This window comes from Dermacentor andersoni, chromosome 3 (genome assembly GCF_023375885.2).
Source record: "Dermacentor andersoni chromosome 3, qqDerAnde1_hic_scaffold, whole genome shotgun sequence".
Taxonomy (NCBI): domain Eukaryota; kingdom Metazoa; phylum Arthropoda; class Arachnida; order Ixodida; family Ixodidae; genus Dermacentor; species Dermacentor andersoni.
In genome coordinates this window covers 84,814,998-84,840,289 of record NC_092816.1, presented here as the reverse complement: position 1 = coordinate 84,840,289, position 25,292 = coordinate 84,814,998, and the positions used below count along the sequence as shown (strand labels likewise).

The following is a 25,292-nucleotide window of genomic DNA, read 5'->3' as shown; positions in this document are numbered from 1 at the left end:
ACAAAAGTATACGGAGCAGGGATTGCGCGATAAAGCCGATTCTTCTATTTGCTTGTGAATGCCACTTGAAACTGAGGAGTGCAGTCCAAAATTAGCATTGCGAACTTTCCAGTGTATACTCGTCAGTTCCAGTTTATACGCGTTAATTACGAAGAAATTCAGCTTTGTCGGCGACGCGCGCGCGCACACACACACACACACACACGCACACGCACACGCGCACGCACGCACGCACACACACACTTGCTCCTACGTTACCAACATATGAGGGTTATTTTAATTATTGTAGACATGGGTCAGCTGAATGAGCGTGTCTCTGATCTTCTAATTCTTTCTGGTGCAAGGAAAAGGGGGAGGAGCATAGAGAGGGAGATGTGCACGCGACAAGTGACGGTTCGCTAATAACAGAAGTTATGTGCACAGCCTCCAATACGTGGCACCTACACTATACGGGGACGGGATTTCGGAAATGCATCCGCATAAAACGCGCTCAAGCAAGAACATTTTGCCTGAGTTCTTGCTTAAGGTGCGCCAGCAATTAACTTAAGGTGCGCCTGCAACTTGGTTCAGAGCATTGCGTTCGGCTCTAGCGCGCGTGAGAGCTGCTCCTTCAGAAAGAGAGAGAGAGAGAATAAATAACGCTGACATTTTTTTACGCGAAGTAAAGCCGCAATTGAAGGATTATTTTGTGTACGTCAGGGCACCCGGTACTCGTGCACTTCAACGGCGAATCACTCTTCTGTCACTATAAAGAACCGTTTGATAGACGGGAACACTGAATGCAGCCTCATATGTGCATGCTTAACACTAGTGGCTCTATGCATTCGCACCGAGTGTGAGTGAGTGAAAAACTTTATCAGCTCTAGATTCGCTGGTCTTCTGCGGTCTTCAGATGGAATCGTCCGTCTTCTAGCACAACGGTCGGTTGCCCTTAGTCCAGGGCTCCGCTGGATGCTGCTGCCAGTTGTGCTCGCCGAATCAGACCTTCTTGGTCGACGTGGCGATCGCTGGAGAGCACTCCCTCCCATTGCTCCGCACTCGGGTTTGGTATAACGGGTACCACGCCTATCTTCTGGCATGCCCACGTTATGTGATACAGCGTGGGTGTTTCGTGGCACCAGGGGCATTTGTCATTGTATTGTGTGGGATAAATTTTGCTGAGTACGATTAGGTTCGGGTACGAGCCCGTTTGTAGCTGCCTCCACGTGACAGAGTCCTCTCTGCTAAGGAAGTTGTGCGGTGGTGAATACCGCTTTCTGCAGCCCTTGTAGTAATTTAGTATCGCCGAATAGTCTTGGGGTACAGGTTCGGTCTCCTCGAGGTCCGAACTATTATTCGCTCGATCGAATCCACGGCCGTTGATGTTCTAGCTCGGCTGTCCACCCTGTGGAGCCAAGCGAGTCGACGGCCACTTTCAACTGAACCAAAGCTGATGAATATCTCGGCGCTCACTCTTACTGAACACGAGGCCTCGTTGCACGCGACGGGAACCGACGGAGAGGCCGAAAGAGCGGAGTGACACGCCTGCTCGGGTTCAACAGCAGAAACGCGGAAAGAAAAGAACGTGCGTGGCGTGCGCATGTCGCGGTGCATTAAAGCACGACGACGACGACGACGACCACAAAAACTGAGCAGTCGCACAGCCGTGACGTGACGTTGCCTCTCGGCTGCCGGGTCCTTCTTTTCTTTCTTTCTATCTTTCCGTCTTACTTTCTTTCTTTTCTGTCTTTCTCTCTTATGCTCATATAGTTATTCATTCGGACAGTTGTCGATGACAAATTTGTGCCGTCGCCCTGCGGGCATTGCTGCGTGCCGCGCTCACGTGCAGAGAACGCGCAAGTAGAACGAGCTTTCCTGGGTACAGCGTTCATTCGTGTGTTTTTCTTTTCTTCTTGTTCTTTTTTTCCCCTCCCATTTTCCTGGATTGCTTTGTCTTGAATGCGCGGAAGTGGTTTATTTGGTTTTTAAATAGTTCCACGTTTCAAGGCGCGCCGTTGTTTCTATGCGACCAAGGAAGTAATCCCGAAGAGCCGCGTCCCTGGCAATTTGCCGGCTCGCGGTGGCTGCTGTCTCTCTATGGCGTGCGTAGCCGAGTGGTGACGACGGGATCGTGTCTTCTCCGGTATACCGGAGCGCACGCTTGAAGAATTTTTGCCAAATTGCTCTATAAACTCAGAGCATGAAATTAGAAGGAAAGAAAAGAATGCAGTGCTACAGGTTAGTGGTGCGAGCGCGTTTAGCGGACACGGTGCGGTCAGCTTACAACATTGAGGGAAATTGGGGCGACGTACGCAATTGCAAGAATGACGGCTGCGACGACGACGACGATGACAAAGCGGCATGCGTGTGTGCTTTCATTGTTGCTTGTAAATAAGCCAGAATGGTACTAGGGCTGTATTCGTTTGTCTTCTGTCTTTGTCTTCTTGTGTTCATCCTACGTTCAACGAAGCGAGCTAATAAACATACACGCTAAACAGTTTGGAACATTCTGCTCTTCATTATTATTACGGGAGCTGCGGGATTGGGGTAACACTCTTATGGGTCATCGCAGTATCTCCTGCCGGTCAGGACCAGCACTTGGCTTCTTGACCTTCGTAAAGATTCAGTAGGAAACGAACCTGTGAAACGGGCCCGTGCGTATTCTGTGTTCTTTCGATATCATCAGAGTGTTTCTATAACTTTTTCAGCGTTGTATGTGTTATGCATAGTGCCGTCTGCACACAAGAACCATGTGGACGTCATAATGATTGCACATAATTTGCTGCAAAATAAACACGGAAATCCATGGCAGAATTTGACCACATAATTACACAAAAAATGCGATAACGAAGACGTAGACAGAGCGCTGTCCTCGCAATTCCAAGTCACCAAAATCAGCCCCTTGTTAAAGAATACGGGAGGTAAATGGAAATACTGAAACTCGTGTCGAATTCGTGAACAGGAATCGGGATAGCGAATACTGGTAAAACCCGTGGAAATCTAGAAGTTTCTATTTTTCTGCAAAAAGCAAAAGCAACAGCGAAACGACAATGATGACAACAGCTGGAACAACGAGGACAGCAAGAACTAGAACAAGGACAACGAGAATGGAAGTAAGGACAGCAAGTAGGGCAACAGCAGAAACAATAAGAACAAAGAAAAATACTTAGAAAAATTGCGAGTCAACTTTTCGACAAGCCACGGGCTTATGCAGAAAAATGAATGTATGGTTCCGTGGCGGATGTGGGCTTGCCCACTCGCATAGCAGTCAATGAGAAACAACGGTTACATCTTGGCTGGATGTGTGCTGGGACATCACTGAGGGAGCGGATTGCATTCGAGTCGCGTGCACGCACCAAATGTGCTGTTAAATACAATAAATAAATATAAAACAACAACTTTAGTATATATAAAAGCAAACGGCGTATGTGGGCGTAAATCAAGGACACTGTCAACTAAAAGGTGGTCACTGAAATGCCGAAAGTATTTTCCTAAAAGAAATTGTTAGCTAATGTTGTAAACAAAGATTACTCAAGTCTGCAGCAGAATTTTATATGAAGACTGTTGGCAAATTTGAGACGACTTTCTGCCCGCAACTAATTTCTTTTGGATATTAGAGATTTTAATCCGTATTTGGAATTCAGCACCAGTACTTAAAAAGAGGTCCACTCTGTTAATGCAAAGCTTGGCCTCGGTGAGAAAGAACTAGTTGGCTTGTGTTCTAGTTGGCTTGTGGCGATTGTTGTAAATCGCCCACATCCGCACAATACGAACTCAGGGCTGCATTCGAGGACAGCTCGAACGAGCCAGGATTGGCTTTTAACAGCTCACAAACAAGGTTGTCGATGGGAAGGGAGGGGGGGGGGGCACAGGTAAATGTTCATAAAAATCCTTACCTGCTGAGCTGTTTTCGGGTGCACACTAAGTGCTGCAAGTAAATGCGCGTGAGATACTGAGCGACTATTAAGAACGGGTATCGTGAACCACTCTGACTCCTTGTGCCCATTGTTCTAGCCTTACGTGAACAAGGAACTCAGCCGATCACTAGTCACCCTATACTGCATCGTATTCCCGCGCTCTCAACGGGAATTCGAGCGTGGCGACGTAAAATTGCACTAACGACGTCGCTATAACGTCTTGGTTCTTTCACGAGCTCAGTGACGTGAAATGTTACTTATTACACAGCCCATAGTTCGTTGATGGGCGCAATGCTCTTCTTGACTGCTTGTAACGTAAAGCGGTTCCGTGCGCTAGCATTCATGGCCTTGTCTTCCCCGCAAGAACATTATACTTTTAAGGGGTAAGCGTTTCGCCTTCTGAGTCTTGTTAGTTACGACGATCTTTTCAGCGCGAGTGCTGATATTTTGGTCTATTTTCGAAACGCCAGGCGTCGATCTTTTTGTAGAAGGACCGCTGTGTGGGTGCGGGGTGAACTTGAAGGATTTGAGGCATCCTATACTTGCCTCGGGCTGTCTATTTTGCACCGACTGAACTTGTTGACCTCTTTGGTATGGCGTTAGGGATACGCGTCCTATATTATAAGTAATGCCACTTTAACATTGCAGCATGTGCAGCACATCGCACGTGAAAGGAGACGTCAGGTGGACCAATCACCGGTGTGCCTGGGCAGAACTAGGTTCAAGTGCAATTAACGCTGTGCTCCTCCTACTATTCTTAGCAGGCGGCACTTTAAAACGAGTGTCAAGAAGAAAAAGAAAACTTCTTCCTGCAACGGGTTTTGAGTCCGCAATTTAAATAGATCGTCCAGGTACTGTGCTGGAGATAAGGAATACAGAAATAGAGAACTTGCTTCGTTTCTACCAAAACACCAGAACGTGCATCTAATCATACGAGCATCTCCTTTCTTGCCCTCCTTCGAAATTTAATCGCGACGTGCTCGGCGTCTTCTCAACGCCAAGATTTTGTCCGCTTCACGAAAAGAGGAAACGCGAGCGGCCCAAGGCGTGCGGGGGGACATCTGGGCTTTTCTTCAACTCGAGAGTCTCTTCTCGCGACAGTTCGTGCGTGCGTGTCACGCCGTTCCGGTGTCGCCCGAAGCGTGAAAAAACGGGGCGGAACTAGCAGGTGTCGCTTGCCGCCTCAAATCTGCGCCTCGCGGCTACAACTTTCCTTGCCCTGTTTTTTTAAACGCCCGGAGAAACGACGTGTGCGGTATTCGCGAGGCGTCCAAGCAGGAAAACGCCGTGTAAGCGGCAAACAAGTGCTTGACCGTGTGAGCCGGAGACGGCAGAATGGTGGCTCGTTGACTGCGCTTGTTTTTGTAGGTTTCGCTTTTTGAAGGAAGTATAAATAAAGAAGACGCCTCGTAAGCTGAGAGCATTACCGGTTGTTTGTCCCGCCTCGTCTGATTAAACTTCTCTTCTTTTTTTCGTTCATACCGTAAGTACTAAGGCGTTGGAACGACAAGACTTCGCTTGTAAGAACGACCGTTACTGCGTAAAAGGAAAACGCAGGTCGCTAGGACTGTGGCGTTTGTCAGGTAAGCTCCTGTACATATTCTAGCTTGTGAGGTCTAGCACGTTTCCAGAAACTTCGCGCGTTAACTCTTTGACTGATCGTTAGCTTACTCCTCAGCGGAATTTGGAGAGGGCATAAATCACGACAGCGACTTTGGCAGCCTTCACTACAATTGATTTGCGTAACTGCGACGCTTGTTCATTGTCTAATTAATAAACTTGTGCTTTCTTTCATGTTTATGTCCCTACGAGTTGGACCTTATTGCGTAGGACTTTGGTAGCATACATCATTGCCAGGATCTTTTACAGGACGTCGTCGTTCGAACTTCCTCGGATAGTGCAAAATAAAAACTTGCAGACTCTCGTTTTCTTTGAGTAAGACAGATCAGATTTATTTTATCCTTGTTCCCTGTTTCTACGCTGGAATGCACGTTCGCGTAAAATTAACCCATCCTCTGCAATTGACCTTTACGGCCATTTTATGTCCTTAGCCATGACATCATCAGCCATGTCGTGAGCCTGTGACCATGAGGTTCAAGTGCGCATTAATAAGGCCTATCCATCTGCTGGCCGTCATGTTGGTCTTATTATGAAGATTTTACAACTGCCCCCACCAGTATAACTCATTACTTCTGCACGTTCATGATGATGGGATCGTGCCTTCGTGAGAATAGAGCACTCGTTTCTGCTCCCGGTTTGTGGTGAAACCATCTCAGCTTTTCATTTTGTATCACTGCATCGACGCGAACGTCTGTGAAAGCTCCCGGACGCCAGTAATCGAAGATTTCATCTTTAATGGTCGCATGCATCTGAGAGAGAAATATTTTAATGAGCGCTGGAGATGTTACCCCAGCCAAATGTCCGACAACCTAATTCAGGGGATTACGGTGAAAAATGAAATAAAATAAGAAGAGAAGAATGAAAGGAAAACAAGAAGAAAGAGTTAAAATAAATTTGCAAATGAAAAACATAAAGAAAAGTAAGAACACTTATAAATGAAAAAATAAAAGTAGAGATTAGATTATGGGGTTTTGCGTGCCAAAACCACTATCTGATTATGAGGCGCGCAGTAGTGGAGGACTTCGGAAATTTCGACTACCTGGGGTTCTTTAACGTGCACCTAAATCTAAGTACACGGGCGTTTTTGCATTTCGCCCCCATCGAAATGCGGCCGCCGTGGCCGGGATTCGATCCCGCGACCTCGTGCTCAGCAGCCCAACACCATAGCTACTGAGCAACCACGGCGGGTAAAAAAAAAAAGTAATATAAATATCAAAAATAACGAAAAATGAAACAAAAGGAACACTAATACAAACGTTAAGTGAATGGAATAAATACCGGAGTAATTGATAAATGTGATTGTTTAAAAAAAACGTAAAAAGCGCGTTTGTTGTGAGGAGGACGCATTTGAGCCACCTGATCCATCTTCAGCCGTCTGCATCTCCCGAACTTCGTGGATAGAGGAGCGAATTGCCAACCGCGGTGACAGGAACCATCTCGCTGAAAGTGGATGCATGCCAAAGCTATTGTGCGGAAGAAGAGCAGTCCTTAGCGCCCGGCCTTCTCGGGGTATACGTACACATGCACTGTGCTCAAGACTGACCAAGCCCAGTTTTTCGTTGGAATCGCTACGTTTCCACACAATATTTTCCGGTGGTTGGCGCCAGTGTATCGCCAACTTTTCCGTGAATCTTCCGTGAATTTTCCGTGAATTTTCCGTGAATCTTCCGTGAATCTTCGTGAATCTTCGGGAAGAGCGTTCAGTTCTTTTCTAGCAGTGCGTACTCTTTAAGGGACTATTGGCATGGCATTTTCAAGAGAGAGAAAAGGATGCATAGAAAGGTCGGCAGGTTAACCAGAGGTAGTTCCGGTTGGCTATTCTGCACGGGGGGAAGTGTTAAGCGGGATAAAAGAGATAAAATGGAAGGGGGACATAGAGAGGAAGAGAGACGAACACGAACAAACCGCGTACACTATAGAGCGGTACGGGGCGGCGTTCTTAAAGTCTATGGTGAAGACCCGTAGACCGCAGGAACATTAGTAACGCAAGTAAATGACATTTTCAACTTTTGCGTTGAAAGAAGTGTCCTTGACGTCGGAGGCCTAGAAAAAATGCAAGCAAGCTATAGTTCTTTATAATAATAATAATAATAATAATAATAATAATAATAATAGCTTCTCTGCGAACCAGTTTGTGCGTCGTTTTGGCTACGTTTTTGCCCTATCACCGGCGCGCTCAGCGCATAATTAACACATGTGAAACATGTGTTTCAGCGTCGAAGACATTTATTAAGGAAGTGGAAGAAGAAGTCCCTCCGAGCGGCCGCTGCTTCTTCGTTGCGATATTATTTTCTATTTTCTTCGAGGAATCAGTGCCGTGTTGAGATTTTGCTGTTGTCCAGAGAGAACAGGCATACCGTGGGATACCTATGTGCTAAAGATCACGCACAATATCGCGTGGTTTTGCTGCGCTCTGCAGCGCATCTGCGCCTACCACGGCGGTAGGCAGCAAAAAACACCGGCACGAGCCATATGTCCGACAGCGCGTTTAGGCGTATGAGTGCCGCAGAATCGGCGCCGCACTTGGGAGTGCCACAACACGCGCCTAATGTCATCAAGCCGGCGACGCTAGTCTTCAACGTTGCACTACCTTCCAGCGCACCTTCAGTGAATACGGCTGCGCGACAAGCGAAAGTGAAGTAAAGAAACAACGGTTTGACGAAGACAGGACATCCACATATGAGCTAAGGGAAGATGAAGACATCGACTGCGATGATACGCCGCTCTCCTTGGTAATGTATAAAAAGAAGAGACCTGAGGGAATTCTAGTTGTTTTTTCGACCCTCACAGGAAGGCTGCAACTTCTGGCAAGTGAATCCAAACCGCGCTGCGTCAGAAATTGTTTCTGCGCGAAAGAAAAAGGTACAGTCATTCCGTGTGAATATAGCTGGAAGCTTCTCTGTCAACGTTACTTCAGTCTCATCTGCAAGACATCTACTGTCAAAGAGTGAAGTGGCTTGGTTGGGAGTCAAGCCATTCATATCGGCATCTTATTCTAAGAATGTTGGCAAGATACGCCATGTGCCAGTTGAGTATACAGAAGAACAACTGGTTGACTTCTTGAAGGATTTTGGCGTGACGTCTGCCCGTCGTCAGGCGCAGTACAATCGCCAAGAAGACTGAGCCATAGAATCACGCCCTCTGAGAGCCGTCATTCTCCATTTCAGAGAAGACAAATCAATGCCGCAACGAGTGCACTTGGCTTTCACGAGTCGTCCCGTAGAATAATACCATGGTCCTGCTCTGAGATGGTAGAAATGCCAGAGATTTGGACATTAGCGAAGAACTGCTGCACTCGACGTCGCTACAAGATATGCTCAGAAGACCACAACCATTCAGAGTGCAAATCTGTGTGTCAGCTAATGTGTGCCAACTGTGGCGGAAACCACACAGCTTCCTATTTCGGGCGCCCTCAGAGCAGAGCTGCCTGAAAGTTGCATAGACATGAGTTGAAACACGGAAGGCTGCCTCCTCGTAATGCGCCACCATCAACCTTGATACCGTAAGATATGCGCCTCCAACTTCCAACAAATAAAAAGAGTAAGGGGACAATTTGAACTATTCTGCAGCTCTAAAGCACTCAGATCGACAACGTTCTGACAGGGAGCAACACGATCCATCTTCAGATAATACTGCTCATCTTGCCCAGGCATCGAGTCAAATTCGCCGACCTTCTCAGCAACGCCCTCTGCCATTGAGACAGCAACCTTATCTAACATCTGAGCGACTACCTCAGCATTCGCCTCAACCACACCAGTCATCCCAGCGACCATCTCAGTCAGCTCTTCAGCGACCTGCTTCGATCACACAAGGAGCTTCAGCGTCGTTTGGTGATTACGCGTCTTTACACGTGGCACAGATGGTGCTGCCCATGATATTCAAAGCTCTGTGTCCAATTCTCAGTGCCATTCCACACGCAAACAACGTACCAGAGGTAAAAGCACTCCTTTCTATGGAATCGTTAATGCTTCCACAACCACCAACAGCTCTACTGCAGGCTTACGATGAATAATCTTTACAAAAATGTTTTTATATTTCAGTAGAATGCTAATAGCCTTCGAAATAAGTCGGCTGATTTTCGCAAACTACTAGCTCAACATAACTTTTCTGTTTTATGTTTTTATGTATACAGGAGGCAGGCGTACGAGAGGACTTTCGTCTTTCAAACTATGTTATATATATATTACCACGCATTGCTGGAAGTAGCAGAGCGATGCTATGCGCGAGAAAGTACCTGCCGTCCTATTTATTACAGTCGAGCGATTTAGATATATCTTGCATGCTATGAACTCTGGTATATTTTAGAAATACATGCGTCACCAGTGATCATTCTGTTATCTACAATGTTCAAGTAAAATATTTATAGACAGCTTGGTGAATGTGTTTGGTATCGCAAACTCAAATGGGCTGGTTTGTGAGGACTTCAACGCACATAACGTCATCTGGGGCCGAGAATATAATAATTCCTGCGGCAGCATTATAGAGTTCGCCGCAGAAAATAGTGATCTGATCGTGTTAAATGACAGCTCTCCAACGTTCTTGCGGGGGTTTCGTTACTCAAGCTCTATAGATATTACACTCTGCTCACAAGACCTTCTTGATGGCGTTGAATTGTCAACGGACATAGAATCGCACGGTAGTGATCATTTTCTGTTCCTGGTAAAACAACGTCTCATACGGAGTGAAGAGACCCGGCGCTACTCAAGATATACTAATTGGGAAAGTTTTCGTCAGTATTTAAGTAACTCGTTGGGCGAAAATCCGAACTTTCAAAGTTTTGCAAATATATTGTGTGAGTCTTACAAGATCTGCACAAAGCAAGTCATTGTTACAAATGAGTACGCTGCAGTTGACGGGGATATGAATGTCTAAGAGCAATTAGAAGACGCGAAGAACGTGCTTACCGCCGCAGTGGAAAACTGGATGACCACAAGATGGCACAGAAAGTCAAGTTAAATTCGTGCAGACGCTTACAAAAATTAGGTACGAGAAGATGGCGAGAATACTGCGCGTCGTTGTCTCCGTTTACTCTAGTTCCCAGAATATGGTCAGTTGTCCGATATTTTAGTGGTCTGCTTACCCAGAGCCATCCTTTCCGAGCCCTTGCCGTAGTTCAAAGCACTCCGGGAACATCTATTGCTGACGAATTCTGTCAACTTATATGCAGATCAGGAATTCCGTTTACATGCCTACAATTTACAAGTTCCACAACACTAGCAGAACAGAAGCTTCGTGCGTGTTTTATGTCACAACACCCTCAACTTGACTGTGAGTTTAGGTGAGTTGAAATGTGCTCTTTCGTCGTGCCGTACAAAGACAACCGCAGGCCCAGACGGTGTTACGTATGTGATGTTAAAAGAACCTAGGTCCAGCAGGAAGAATGGCTCTCTTGTAGTTATTTAATGTTATCTGGATAACAGAGACTCTTCCAGATTCATAGAAATCAGCTCGGGTAATTCTAGTACTGAAACCAAAAAAGACTGCCCTTGTTTTGACTCCTACCGACCCGTCAGTCTCACAAGCCGTTTTTTCAAACTAATGGAGAAGATGATAGAAAGTCGACTGCAATGGTCTTGTGAACACACAAATGTGTTTTCCAACTTTATGGCCGGTTTTCGACAAAATCGGTGTACAATGGATGCAGTATTAGACATTGACACATGCGTCGAACATCAACCAATGCGTGGAAATGTGACAATAGCAGTATTCTTAGACATTCAAAGAGGACTAGACACTGTAAGTCACATACACTTCCTTGCCGGTATGTTAGAGCTTGGCCTACACGGTCGAACACAGCGATGGGTATCAAATTTCTTGAAAGAAAGAAGACTATTTATGGAAACAATTGAAGGAGGGGGTAATTATCACAGCATCACGCGGGCGTTCCGCAGGCCAGTGTTCTCAGTCCGTTTTTATTCAACTGTGTCATGGCAGCCTTACCTCAAAAACTACCGTCTGGTCTACAGTATTCTCTGTACCCAGATGACATCTGCATACGGGCCCCTGGATCTCATATAGAAGACATTCAAACGACGCTGCAAGAGGGTCTTGATAGTATCGACACCTTTTTAAAAGAAAGAGGCATGTGTCTCTCATGCGCAACGACAGCCGTACTTCCTTTCTCTAGACGACTGCTGAATAATTTCCAACTTACGCTTAATGGTCAAACTTTGATGTTCGTGAAAGAGCACACATTTCTTGGAGTTGTTCTTGACCGCCAACTGATATGGGCATCATACCTCCGCACAAAAAAAATATGATTATTCGGCACCTATTCTCCATGGTTTATCGCAAACTTCTGAGGAACGTCTTCAAAGTTTACTGGCAAGGGAGCTGCGAGTGTGTCTTGGGGTTCCGCAGGCTACCTCGAGTTCTTTAGTAATTGCTGAAAATCCTTACCCACCATTTCTATTCATACCAACGGTTGAAACATGGCGACACATTTACAGCATCTTAAACCAACATGAGAAGCATACGTTGAACCTCGCGCTTACCGAACGAAACAAAAGCAAAATTCACGATGTTGTTCAAGAACATAAAGCATTATTACCAAGATTTGAATTATGCAAAATGGATGTTAGTCACCCTCCTTGTATGTTAAGAAATCCTAAAATAGAATTATCGGTCGACGGGTTTTTATCTAATAGGGATATGTTCATGGTAGCCGCACAGCAACTGGCACTCTTCCAAATTTATTCATTATATCCCCAGTACACCCGCGTGTATACAGATGGTTCGTGTCATAAAAATTCCTCGACTTCAGCATTCGTCATTCCACATCTAGCGCTAGAGCAAACATATAAATTATCCCGAGAGACATCTTCCACCATGGCAGAACTGTTTGCAATCCTGTGTGCTTTCCGTTTCATAACACCAGAAAAACATTCGCAAAAATGGGTTATATTTAGCGATTCGCAAGCCGCTCTCACATTACTACAGCGCAATAAGAAACATTATTTGAACACTTCGCTCTCGTATGAGACGCTCGAAGAACGTACAAAAGCAAGCGCAATGAACCACGTAATTGCATTTCAGTGGATATCTGGGCACTTCAATATTCCTGGTAATACTGCAGCGGACGCAGTTGCGACTCGGGCGCACAATAACGCGGAGACAACCGATCTTCCCCTGTTGCGCAGTGAAGTCCGTGTGATCAGGAGACAGATTTCCTGTCGTCTCAGCAAAACTACCTGGTTTGATCAGCGATCCGAGAATTCGGAGTTATAATTTATAGACCCATGTATAAACCTATCAATGCCGGAAAATCTAAGAGACAACAGAAAATTTTAAACATTGGTGACCCGCCTGCGGCTTGGTACAGCAGTTACAAGACTGGATAAAACGTGCCTCTAGTTCGCGGTGTTCTTGTGGCCATCCAGACAAAAATGTGCATCATCTTCTCCTCGAGTGCACTAAATACGATACACAAAGAAGGGTACTGCAAGCAAATTTGTTGATGTTAGACAGAAGACCATTCACCCTTAAAAAGGTACTTGGCCCGTAGCCAACTGCAGGCCTTCAGAAAAGAGCACTTCATGCTCTGAAAAAGTTTTTAGAGGACACCAACATTTTGGGGAAATATTCAGTTTCAGGTGATTCTAATACGCTAAAGGAGTAACGTAAATGTTGTTCTGGGTTCAAAATTGATTTATGTGGTGATCGTGATTTTTACGCAATATGTATAGTTCTGTCCTGCACTTGCAGTGTAATTACATGCGTTTTGGCTCTTCAAAATATCTTCCTTTATATCTGCGTATGTGTACTGAACTCATGCACAAAACTTTGTGATTCATATACTGTTGGACTGTATAGTTGTTATTCATCTGATGTTCTACTGATTGTCATATTTTGTGTCACTGTCCTCCCTTTTTATGCAAATTTGTTTCCTTTGCCAAGTGACAAGGAGTAGCCGATGCCGCCATAAAGGCGCCAACCTCTCCTAATATTCATTTCAATTAAAACAAAACATTCATAAAAAATAAAAATAAATATAAAAAAGTTAAGGAGAGCTTGAAAATATCATGCCTACTATAGTGTAGAATACGTAATAATGGTTATATTACAAAATATAGAGGTTCCAAATGATCTTGTAAACTAAATGTGAAAATTTCTAAATGGGAGGAAATTTTACTGCTTTCTACGAGGCTTTTCTTCAAGTATACATAATCACGTGGTGCTCCTCAAGGAACTGTCACTTCGCTATTATCATTTAACGTTCTGATAAGTACCATTTCTTGGCATCAAGATGTACAAGCATATGTATACGCAGACGATATTGCTTTCTTTACATTGGAGAGTCATATTCACTCCCTGTAATATCGACTACAGGACTACATTACACCATAAAAACCTGCTTATACAAGATTCGAATTTCACTTAACGTTAGAAAGTACTCGATACTGGTTCTTCCTCTTAATAATCCCGTTAATGTATCGCTATGCTACCGTCTCGAGACTATACCTCAAGCGGAGTTCAAGTATTTGGGTGTAGTCTGTGACGGTTCCCTCAGCTGCCTTGGCCATATCGACCACATAGTCAACAAAGGAGTGAGAGTAGTCGGCACGCTACTTAAGCTATGCATGAGTCGGTCGGGGTAGCGGAGAGACCCACTTCTAATGATATATAAAATGTATGTGCGGTCCATTTTAGAATTTGGATGCGTACTATTTTCTGGTGCGCCAGCTTATAAATTACGCCCCCTTGTTTTGATTGAGCGGGAAGCCCTGCGATTGTTCTGCGTATTACCGAAATTTGTGGCAAATAACGTAATATGTCAAGAAGTTTGGTTGCTCTCAATATTTCATAGATTTCATTTGCTTCACTCCCTCCCAATGTAGCGTAGCCAACCGGGCACATCCTTGGTTAGCCTCCCTACCTATCCCTCTTCGTTTCTCTCTTTATCTCTCATTTGCTGACGGTGCAAACATTTTAAATATGTAGGAATCCCCTATTCGAAGATTGGAAACCGTATTCATTTCCCAGCCTGCATTATTCTTCGGAGTTCACTGGCCTCGGTTTCATAGACCACAGGTGGTCCTTGTACATACATTGATCAATCCTTTAAATGCACGTATCTCGGAGGTGCCACCTGTTCGTGATGTGCGAGAGAGTCTACAAATCATCTATGATGACATCTGCCCAACACAAAACTTCTCTTTCATAATATAATAAACGGACTATTACAAGATCATTTATTGAGTTTAGCTGTGTATACGGTCATTGCGACAGACGCCTCACAGTGTGGATAAATATCTGGAATTGCCATTTCTTATACTGGTCTATACTTACTACTTACTCTATACTGGTCGTTCTCAATCAGGATTCGGGACTAATTCGTATTTCTGGCTGAATTTCTAGCTGTAGTGTTAGCCTTACGCAAAAAAAATTCATCAATATGGTTGGTAGTCATAATAGCGGATTCTGTATCTTTATGTACATCGCTCACAACAAATAGTGGTACTAACATTTTACGTACACTTCATTTTCTCGTGTGTGCTTACATAAATTTCATTAGATTACTTTGGGCGCCTGGTTACAGGGGATTATACATGAACGAAATGGCTGACAGTCTCTCGAGGGAGGCCCGCACTGGCCCTGTACTATCATTACTTCCCGCACCAGCTTACCTAACTACTACTAGATTCAGGAGATATGCAATTGCTCAAAACTTTTCGAAGCCAGCTATAGCTAATTTTTTTAAATATCGACACCACTTATTCCCTTGGCACAAGAATTACTTTCACACCAGAAAAACTGAAGTAATTTTTGCCCGATTACGTTGTCGAATACTGGCATTAAATTTTGATCCTCACAGTGCTGGTCTGGCGCCCTCCCCTCTGTGCCCAATCTGTGGAGATGAGACATGAGATCTCTTTTTTCTTAATCAGCCGTCCTTTTTCTTCAAGGAAAAACATTTTAGAATTTACGATCAGACAACTTGGCTTAAGCTTTACTATCATGAATATTCTTTCTCTAAGAGCCTCCTATCTGGGAAACTACCTCGGGGATGTTTGCTCAGCCGTGGAGAAATTCATAGTTGTTTTGACGGCGATTCTCTCAAATTCTTCGTTCATTATTTTTATTCATTTCCTCCTGACAATTTTCACCAATTTTAGTATTTTAACAGCATCTTCTCGATACCGTCCAACTCTCGGTCGAATCCCCCGCTGTGGTTATGCGCGCCATCCTAGTGGGAAATCCAATGGAATCCGATCCAAATGTGATGTATAGCCGCTCCTCAACCTTCGCTGATCTGTCGTTGTTTATAGTTCGCATCTCTTTCGCACGCAGCGAATCCACAGGCGGCCCCTTCCGAGAGCCTGCCCGTACCGGAGGGAGAGGACGACCCCGAGTTCTGGCGACTCACGGGCCAGAACAGCATCTCCCGGCTCCTGTCGGCACCTGTGGTCGACGCGCCCGCCAAGAACGTGATCGTGTTCGTCGGCGACGGCATGGGCATCTCGACGGTGACCGCGTCGCGCATCTACCGCACCCAGAAGGACAGCGACCTGCCGGGAGAGGAGGGGAGCCTCTCCTTCGAACGCTTTCCTTACACGGCGCTTCTCAAGGTGCGGGACTAGGACCTTTCTATACAATTTTAAGAGGGAGCACAGTAAAGAGAAACGTCGAAACGATTTAAACTGATAAAGTATTCCTTCGAAGCTCAAATATTTTTAATTTCGTGGTAGGAGGTTGAATGCTCAAAAGGACGAATAAAGAACAAGCTTCAATTTTTCTTTTCTTGAAACCCCAGAGTGGTATCACTGTGACATCACAGATTTTAAGGCATCTCCGCGTAATTGTGCCGTTGCGGCTGAGTGTAGATGTTCTCGAAACCTGCGAAGTTCAGTCTTTAACTGCTTTAGAATAACACACAATCCGTGTTTACTGCTGAAAAACAAAGTCAATTGACTACAGGCTGTGCCAGACGCCATCGATATCCATGATGTAACAGCAAACTGGTGCGGAACTTGATCTTTCAGGTGGCGTCAGCACCACTCCTTTTTTCCCAGTGAGACACCCGCCGTGGTGGCGTAGTGGCTATAGGGCTTTGCGCTGCTAAGCCCATAGGCGCGGGATCGAATCCCGGCCGCGGCGGCTGCATTTCGAAGGGGTTGAAATGCAGAAAACGCCTGTGTACCCTGTACTGGAGGCACGTTAAAGAACCCCAGGGGGTCGAAATTAATGCGGAGTCTCCCACCACGGCGTGCCTCATGATCATGTGGTTTTTGCGCCTAAGACCTCAGAATTAATTTTTTTTCGTTCACAGTGAGACCCGCAGGTAACGTACACCTTCGAGAAGCCGCTTGGATTTAAACTAGATGGAAGCATCAACCGGTCAGCAGTGTAGATAAGCTAGAGACGTTTTGAGTATTAAGCGTATTAAGTATTATTAAGGAAAAGCCTAAAGCGATGCCCACAGGCGCGGTAACTGACTAGACGACGTTAGTGTGCCGCCTTCATGCTGCGTAAGGACGGCAACCTTAATGGTAATCGGTTAGAGCCCCGAGTCGAAAAAAAACAACAAAGCAAACCTGGTGCCAGTTTTGATAACAAATGTCTTACGTTGCCATACAGGTGCACCACTGCGGGCCGATAAAGAACCTTTAAAAGCTACAGGCGCGAAAAACGTTTTGGCTGTCCTGGTCGTGGGCTCATGCGCATCAGTGAATAAAGCTGTCAAAGTCTGCCTTTATTCAAATTAAGCGCATTTTAAAGAAAAATGAGGAGGCGTGACAGTAATCTCATCCAGTTACTTTGGCCGTTGCATCTAAAGACAGCGGTTAGGTTGTAGTCGCGGTAACGAGCGTTGTATATGTAACCATACGAACTAAGCCAGCTTTGCTTTTATTCGTTTCTCTTTTCTTTCTATGCGGTGCGTATATCAGAAAAAGTAACCATGTGTAGTGGAGCTATTTGCACCGCTACTTTGTACCTGAGCTGAGACAAGCTTTGTATTGCACAAGCCTCAACGCCGCCGCAATGAATTATAGCTCCAGCGTATAAACTATTCTGAGAAATAGCGACATCATCCGTGGCGTCATTGTGGTCTGCGGTCGCCCCGTGAGCTACAGTTTCGTGCAGACGGAGCCTGAATATGCGTACGGCATTCACGTATTTGTTTCTTTGGCGCGAAGGAGGGCCTCGATGGTCTCTTCACAAGTGCAGTGGTTGCATATGGGCGAGTCAGCGATTCTAAATTGCGAAGGCTAACCTCAGCCTTTGGCGACGCCCTAGTGTTGCCACTCCATCCGCTCCGACGTCCAATGTTGGTCTCTCGGGAACGTGCTCGTAAGACTTGACGGTAGACCACTTACAGAGACGATGATTAGGTGCATGACCTCACCCATCATCAACACAGAAAGCTACGCGTGCTTGACGTAATCTTTTTTTGTGTGTTAATCAACGGACCTGGTAAGACGCTTACAGGGGCAAATTGTGTCTAAACCCGTGCACGTGAACTTTATTTGATTTTGCCCTTGACTTCTGCTTGAGTCTTTCTATCTCGCGCCCTATTCCTCCACGAGGGTACACAGTCAACCGAAACATATACATACGTCTGCTTAACCTCCCTGCTTTCGCTTGCTTTCTGTATTTCTCGGTGCAGACGTACGCAGTGGACCGGCAGGTGACGGACAGCGCGGCGTCTGCGACGGCGTTGTTCTGTGGCGCCAAGACCAAGATGGCCATGCTTGGCCTGTCGGCAAGGGCCAACGTGTCCGAGTGTGACTCCGCTGCCGGCAATGAACTGCACTCATTTATCAAGAAAGCCCAGGACAGAGGTAATCATAATCTTCCATCCTCATTATTTCATATAAAGATTAGTGTCTTTGCATAGAATGAATGCTACGTACTGCTAATCAGTTCAAAAAACCGAATCGAAAATTTTCTGTCGAAACTACACAAGTTATTACCTCCTCTCACGGCAGTTCTTGCCATACCAACACGAACTTCTGCAGTGCGGTGCAAGTTGACATCCTGTCATCGCGACGAAGTCACTTTTGTTGTACCGAAAGAAGCGTTTTCTCTCTGCCAGTGCACTGGAAGATAGCCCTTGTGCGCCTTGGCATGCTTCGCGACAAAACGCGGAAGCTTCCGCATGAGAAACCTCTACAAAACGTTGCCGCAATCAGCCGCGCGAGTCCTGTTCTGCGCGCACCCTTGCAAGGTTCGTTGATGACCACTGCCGCGGAACCTGCGTCACATTTTGCTTCGGAAATAGAACGCGCTTGTAAAGCGTAAAGAAAAGAAAAAAAAAAGGCCCTTCGCTCTCTTTTGGTTGTTGTTAAATTTTGCTAAGAAGGTGGGCGCTTGCTTGCATTTGTCATTCCTTATGCAATTTTACACTCTAATAAACAGCTCAAATGCCCATCAAACTATTTTTATAAAAAAAAAAGAAAAGAAGGTTGGGACAGGACAGAGTGCTAGGGCACACTTTTTTTGTTAGTCTCGTTAGCGCTAGTAACTATGTCAGAGCAAACGCTTCAACACCAACTAGCCCAACTTTCTGCGTTAATTACCCATGTCGGCGCTTCATTCCACTCCTGACTGCAGGCACGTCCTTGTGTCAGTCGGGATCTTATTGACAAACTGACTTTCAGCGTAGTGATTGTCACATGCCGCGGTATACGCATGTCACCGCTTTGTCTCTTACCCCCACGTGACTGCACAGGCATGTCGACGGGCCTGGTGACCACCACGCGGGTCACGCACGCCACGCCCGCGGCCCTGTACGCGCATTCGGCGCACCGCGACTGGGAGATGGACACCAAGATGCCCAAGCGCACGCGCTGCAAGGACATCGCCCGGCAGCTCGTGGAAGACGAGCCCGGGAGGAGCATGAATGTGAGTACGCGGCCGGCATTAACACGTGTACGGTGCAACGCAGTGAATGTGTGCGTGTGTGTGTATAGCGCTGCTTTCGGTTCATCTTTGCGCGAACGATGCAGCGTTTACAATAAAGGACGAAAAAAAATTTTTTTTTTTGAATATCGGGGAACCGCGTCGACCGCTGTGTTTTCTCATTTTGTGGTAGCGACACACACCGACGTCGAAAGCACACACCACGGGCATGCTGCTGCGAGACAGTTTGGCTACTGCCGCTTTGTGTGCTTGTTATCAGTACAGCTTGGGGGCGGCGCTTTATGTTAAAAGCAATAAAAAGATATGCGAGTCCTCTCGCTGCTGCTGGTGAGAACGTGAGACTGCGAGAGTTTGTATGCTTCCGCGAGCACTCGCGCGTTAGCTGAGGAAGTGTAATCTATAATAGTAGGTTGGGCAGTATGGCTCCAAGACACTGGAAATTGAACTCGTTATGCGCATTTGCCGGCGAGGGCCTGCAAGTGGCAGAACCTATATACACTGTCACTCCTTTAGCGTCAGAATACGACTTTGCTCCATCAGTCTGCACAGAAACGTTTGCGTAAGATAGTTTCTTTTTATGTTGTTTTTAGGAGCGTTAGAAGTATCGTGCATCATAGCTCAAGCACAATCCTGCGCGCGCAGTCCAAATTTGCACCCTGAACCCCTCAGTACCCGCTTACGTCCCGTCCAATGAACTCATCTCAGAGAATATGATGACCTGCTTTCGGACTCAGGTTATTCTGGGCGGTGGCCTAGCGTACTTCAAGGACAAGCAGCGTGGCGGTGGCAAGCGCAGCGATGGTCTCGATCTGGTCGACCTGTGGAAAAAGGACAAGAAGAACCGGAAGTTTGTCGGGTCTCGTGAGGAACTGCTGGCCATCGACACCAACAAGACCGATTACCTTCTCGGTGAGTCACCCTTGCCCCGAGGCTTGTCTTCTGTTAGCGACGACCGCTAAAACAGCGACGCATTCTGGAAGCCTCTGGAATACGGAGAACGTAACGCTCGCGGATTAATTTGAGTGAGCTTATCAGCGCGAGGCACCTTTACTTAGCTTTGCGGACTGATATAGGACTCATTGCGGGAACATTGTGTTTAAGTATCCGCACACGCGCCTCAGGAAATTCGATATGTGCTTTGGACCACACAAACATTTTCAGATGATGGTTCTCCGTGCATCATGGAGAACATGGCAGCACACTGCATCCTAGAGAAGCGTGCCAGTGTGATTTGGGTCTAGTGGCCAGTAAGCTGTTGCACGTGTCAAGTGGGACGATTGCGTTGACACTTGTGCTTGTTTCAGGATTTCAGATATGTGAGAACAGTATGGATTGAGTACCGGATGTCTTCAATTTCGTAATTTGAGCTCGTATTATAAAACTTATTTTAGGATTTCAATTGGCTGTGTTAACCAGCGAGCCCACGTCGCTTGACGAGACGTTGAGTTTTTGTTGGCAGGAATTTTCTCCTATATATCTTCGTCGAAACGCTCGGTTCAACATCAGGCTGACTTAAATCTTGCAGTGATTACTACAGTTTGTCAAGAAGACAAACACACACACACAAAAAAGTTGTACGTTTTCTTTCTTGATGCACTTTTGTTGACGTGCCCGATTCTGCCCCTCTCGCGCAGGCCTCTTTTCTGGGGACCACATGTCGTACGAACTCTACCGCCAGGAGAAGCAGCCCTCCCTGGTCGACATGGTCGTCACCGCGATTGAAATACTGCGCAAGCGCGGAGACGGTTTCGCGCTCATGGTCGAAGGTAAGCAGTACGAGGAACTCTTTTTCATTGGTCGGCCTTGTTTTCTTCGCCATAAGCAAGAAAGCAAGAAGCGTCTTTGCTGTATCATTCATTCACCCTGCTGCTTTCGTTGCTGAAGTTCCACTTTGAAGTGAGAAATCGCTTACATTGAGGCTCGGTATGACTGCGATGACGATGATGACCTCAAAGACCATTGTGCATGACCAGCTGTGAGAAAGATTATCCATCAATTAGGGTAATGCAGGCAAAAAGAACCATTTTGAGGGACCGAAAAGAAGCCGAGACGCAATGAAAGAAATGTTGGAAAGACTGTATTCACTGTCTAAGTTTCCCATAAAAACTGATTTATTTATTTATTCATTTAATTAATTTTGTTGTTGTAGCTTCCATAGAGTTTGCAAACACTGAGTGGACCCTAGGATATAGTTTGGGTTTAAAGAAATAAATTCGCATAAGGACATTACGGGCAGTGTAAAGAAACTGCAGAAAAAAATTACATTTTCATTAATCGCTTGTTTTCTTTCAGCACCACATATGAAGCACCTTTTCTTCTCACTATTCGAAGCTTTGCGCTATAATAGGCAAGTTTCAGCATCATCGATAAAACGTTTGGCCCAGCTAGAACATACGCGCTAACTAAATGATCGCCAATTCTATTCATAAATGCGGCGTGGCTGCCGGTAGCTCGTGCCAGAGCCCGAAATATGCCGGCGCAAAGCTTGCGGTTTCGAACGCGGCCTTTCCGGCATTGCACTTTGGCGCGGCTCATCGAGACGCCCCGGAAGGAAGCTGTTTTCTACGCCGCACTTTAAAGGGGAAAGCCGGAAGCGACTCGAGCGCGTGTAATCTGTACTTCGCTTTTCGATCATCACGTCCAACGAGGAGTTGAGCTGGCGATGGATAGATTACTCTTTCTATTATTATTACTCCGAGTGCATTTTAGCGTCGGACGGTCTGCAAACATTAACGGAGCGCGCATAAATGGGACAGGCGCCCATTCCCGAGCAGCGTCGACCGGCTCCCGAACCACCATTGTTCCTCCGGACGGACAAACGGGACGTCGTCGCTCGTGCCCACTCGCGTGCGGCAACAAGCCCGGCGGTGGGCCGCCTTCTGTTTGCGGTGCTGCGAAGCAGGGCCGGTGGTCATTACACAGCCAGAATACGAACTGCTCGGAGGAAATTACCCCGGAAGCAGCGGCCTTGCCCGCTGGCAAGGCAGCTGTGGCAGCCGCGTACGTGCCGGCAACTATTCCGGTTGAAAGTGAATGCCACAACCGGACGCCCGTATAGGGGTTCGCAACTCTCCTGAAGCATTTAAGGAAAGCGCCGGTTCGAACATGTATTGTCGCGGTATGGTCTGTGCCGGGACGCCGAGGAGAAGACGACGGTGGTCGGATGGGCGGGGTTTCCGAATCACGCGCGCGTTTACTCTGGACCTTCTGCGGCGGCGTTTATAGATACGCCGGCACAGCTGACCTGCACCGTAATAACGCCTTCGTGACTTTTCTTCCTGTATTGTGTCGAAGAATTCATTCCATGGGTGGCCGCTCTATATGCTCGCCGTCTTCTGGCAAAGCCCCTGGCGCCACTGTGCCTACTTTATACAAAAGGCTCGTTTTTTGATTGAATTTATGCTGGTCGGCACAAAACAAATAAACAAAAGAAAAACGTATAAGTGGTATGAAGCATTGGCATGCACACACTGTGGGAAAAGAGTATTGTAAGCGGGTCGCGTTGTGTTAAATACATCTCACCTTCGTTTGGAGAGCAAGAGAGCGTGAGGCGCTAAATGAGTACGCCTTCGCACAGGGCGTCTACATAGATTTGAAGAAGCATTGACAACTAGTGCTCATAAAAAATAAGAAATATAAGAAGATAACGCTAGTTTGCTGACAGTTGAATGTGACGGTCTTTTCATGGTAACTTGTACCCTGTTCGCACTACATTGTACTAGTCGGGGTGAATTTAGGAAATTTCCAGGCGCGAGTTGGAATCAGCTGTAGGGGCAGTTGGAGATCGCTGGGAGAGGCGTTTGTCCTGAATTGGATATGAAAACATGATGATGATGATGATACTAGTCCTACCGTTACTCCCTTAGTGAAGCGGGGAGCTATCGTGTATGTCTTGCATAAAGGCTTCAAGCGAGATGGAGCGCTCGCCGGCACATACTCTAGGACTAGCACCTGTTATGCTGTGATTTTTGTGGAAGGGACGTGCAGCGTGGCATAGCGGAACGTTCCGCTCAATAATAGGTATTGGAGATAAAATTTCTAATAATTTACATGGAGTAAGATGGCTCTGAAGAGTTTGAATTAACGGGAGTAGACTCGTGATAGGCGGTCTATTTGTAATTAAAGAAAGCTGTTTCTTTCTTTCTTTCTTTCTTTCTTTCTTTCTTTCTTTCTTTAGCGGTAGCGTAAAAGTAACCTAAGTATTTTTCATCGGTTGACGTCAGAGCTATACATTCCGGAAAAGGACTCTTAGCCGCTGTGTTGGATCAATGACTGTGGTGTTCTGCTGCTCGACACAGGGTCTCGGGTCCGATTCCCCGCCGCACTTTAATGATGGGGAAATGCAAACGTGCTCGTGTACGTAGCTTTGGCTGCAGGTTAAAGAACTACAGGGTGGCCACATTCATTCCGGAGTCCCCCCCCCCACACACACACACAAACACGGCGTCGCTCATCACTGCGCAGTTTTGGAACGTTAAGCCCCGCAATTTATTTACACCGCACGAATCAAACAAACAAACAAAAAAGAAATACTCTCTGGCACGCAGGCGGCCGCATCGACCACGGCCACCACGAGAACCGGGCGGCGCTGGCGCTGCGCGAGACGGCCGAGCTGAGCGACGCGGTGGCCGCCGCCCTCGAGCTGGTGGACCTGCGCGACACCCTGGTGCTGGTCACCGCCGACCACTCGCACTCGTTCACGCTCAACGGGTACGCGGCGAGGGGAAACCCCATCCTGGGCGTCGCCGGACTCTCCGAGAAGGACGGCCTGCCCTACACTACGCTCTCGTACGCCAACGGGCCCTCGACGACCAAGAGGAAGGCCGACGCCATCACCGGTGCGTGCCCCGCGGCGTTTCCACGAGCCTTCTCATACGTGTGGTGGCCACTAATGGAAAAGTTCTTTGCAGTATACGTTTCAAAAGGGCTCGCACTGCGTGTGCTCTGCTCAGCCAGGTGTCGCCTATATCAACGGAGACACGCCTCTTCATTATACCTGCATATAATTTTTTTCCACTTTGGCCTCTGCGGTACGTGTGATTTTTTTTTCTAGGCTTCACTACAAGGCTTGGCTCAGAGGGTTCCTGCCAACTGGAGCGAAACGACCCGGCGCAATTAGGTATAGATGCCGCTTTTGCGGTTCCAGAAGAAAGGAATAATGACATGTTGTTACTGCCAATTTGTTTTGCTGTAACGTGTTCATTTGGAGATTACTCGGAAGTTCACGTACTTGGCTTAGTGAATGAAGCGTACTCAGAGCCGGCCCTTCTGGAGCATATCTGTAAAGACATTATTCCGGTCACGAGCAGCGTTTCCGACTTTCCGAAAGGGAACTTAGGGAGAAAATTAATTTGAGCTGTATTAGTGAACTGCTCTTTTAGAACACGAGAAAGGCCGCTGTTAACGCGGGAAATGGCTTGGTAAGCGACAAAATACGGAAGAACGTAGGACACGTTGCGACGCCACCTTGAGGTTTCTGCAACATGAAGCTCACCGTGACTGCACGTCTTCAGGACTAGTTAACTTTTAATTAATGTTCTGTGGCACTATGGCAAATGTTCTGGCATTGTAAAATGTGTCTGGATTAATTTCTCGCCTTCGTAACACTTTCTTAACAAGTGCTTAATTCAGAGCACCCATGCGGGCAGCATTTCAAACCGAACGCGATCATAGTATACGGGCTACGTTTTAAATAATGTGATTTAATTACAGGCAACTGCTCGAAAGAAACAACTTCGCAGGAAATACGGTTGTGGTTCTGCTAAGGTGCACAAGTCCGACCTTTCTCTCTCTCTCTTTTCTTGTCTCCTTCCGGAGTATTCACGGGGCCTATGCATATAGTAAACTGTGAAACGACTTGTGTTGCCATCACGCTCGGAATGCGTTACCTCAGGAGTCCTGTAGCAGTTCATT

The 25,292-nt window shown here is 46.5% G+C and overlaps 1 protein-coding gene across 1 annotated transcript in view; it reads left to right on the top strand.

Annotated features, from left to right (window-relative positions):
- The window catches only part of LOC126544065 (alkaline phosphatase, tissue-nonspecific isozyme-like), an 82,064-nt gene that overhangs the window by 51,214 nt on the left and 5,558 nt on the right, over positions 1-25,292 (top strand). Inside the window, exons 2-7 of the mRNA XM_050191274.2 lie at positions 15,807-16,084; positions 18,124-18,298; positions 19,189-19,361; positions 20,114-20,288; positions 21,014-21,145; positions 23,927-24,217. Coding sequence (XP_050047231.1) covers positions 15,807-16,084; positions 18,124-18,298; positions 19,189-19,361; positions 20,114-20,288; positions 21,014-21,145; positions 23,927-24,217 — 1,224 coding nt within the window. The remainder of the gene's footprint in view (positions 1-15,806; positions 16,085-18,123; positions 18,299-19,188; positions 19,362-20,113; positions 20,289-21,013; positions 21,146-23,926; positions 24,218-25,292) is intronic.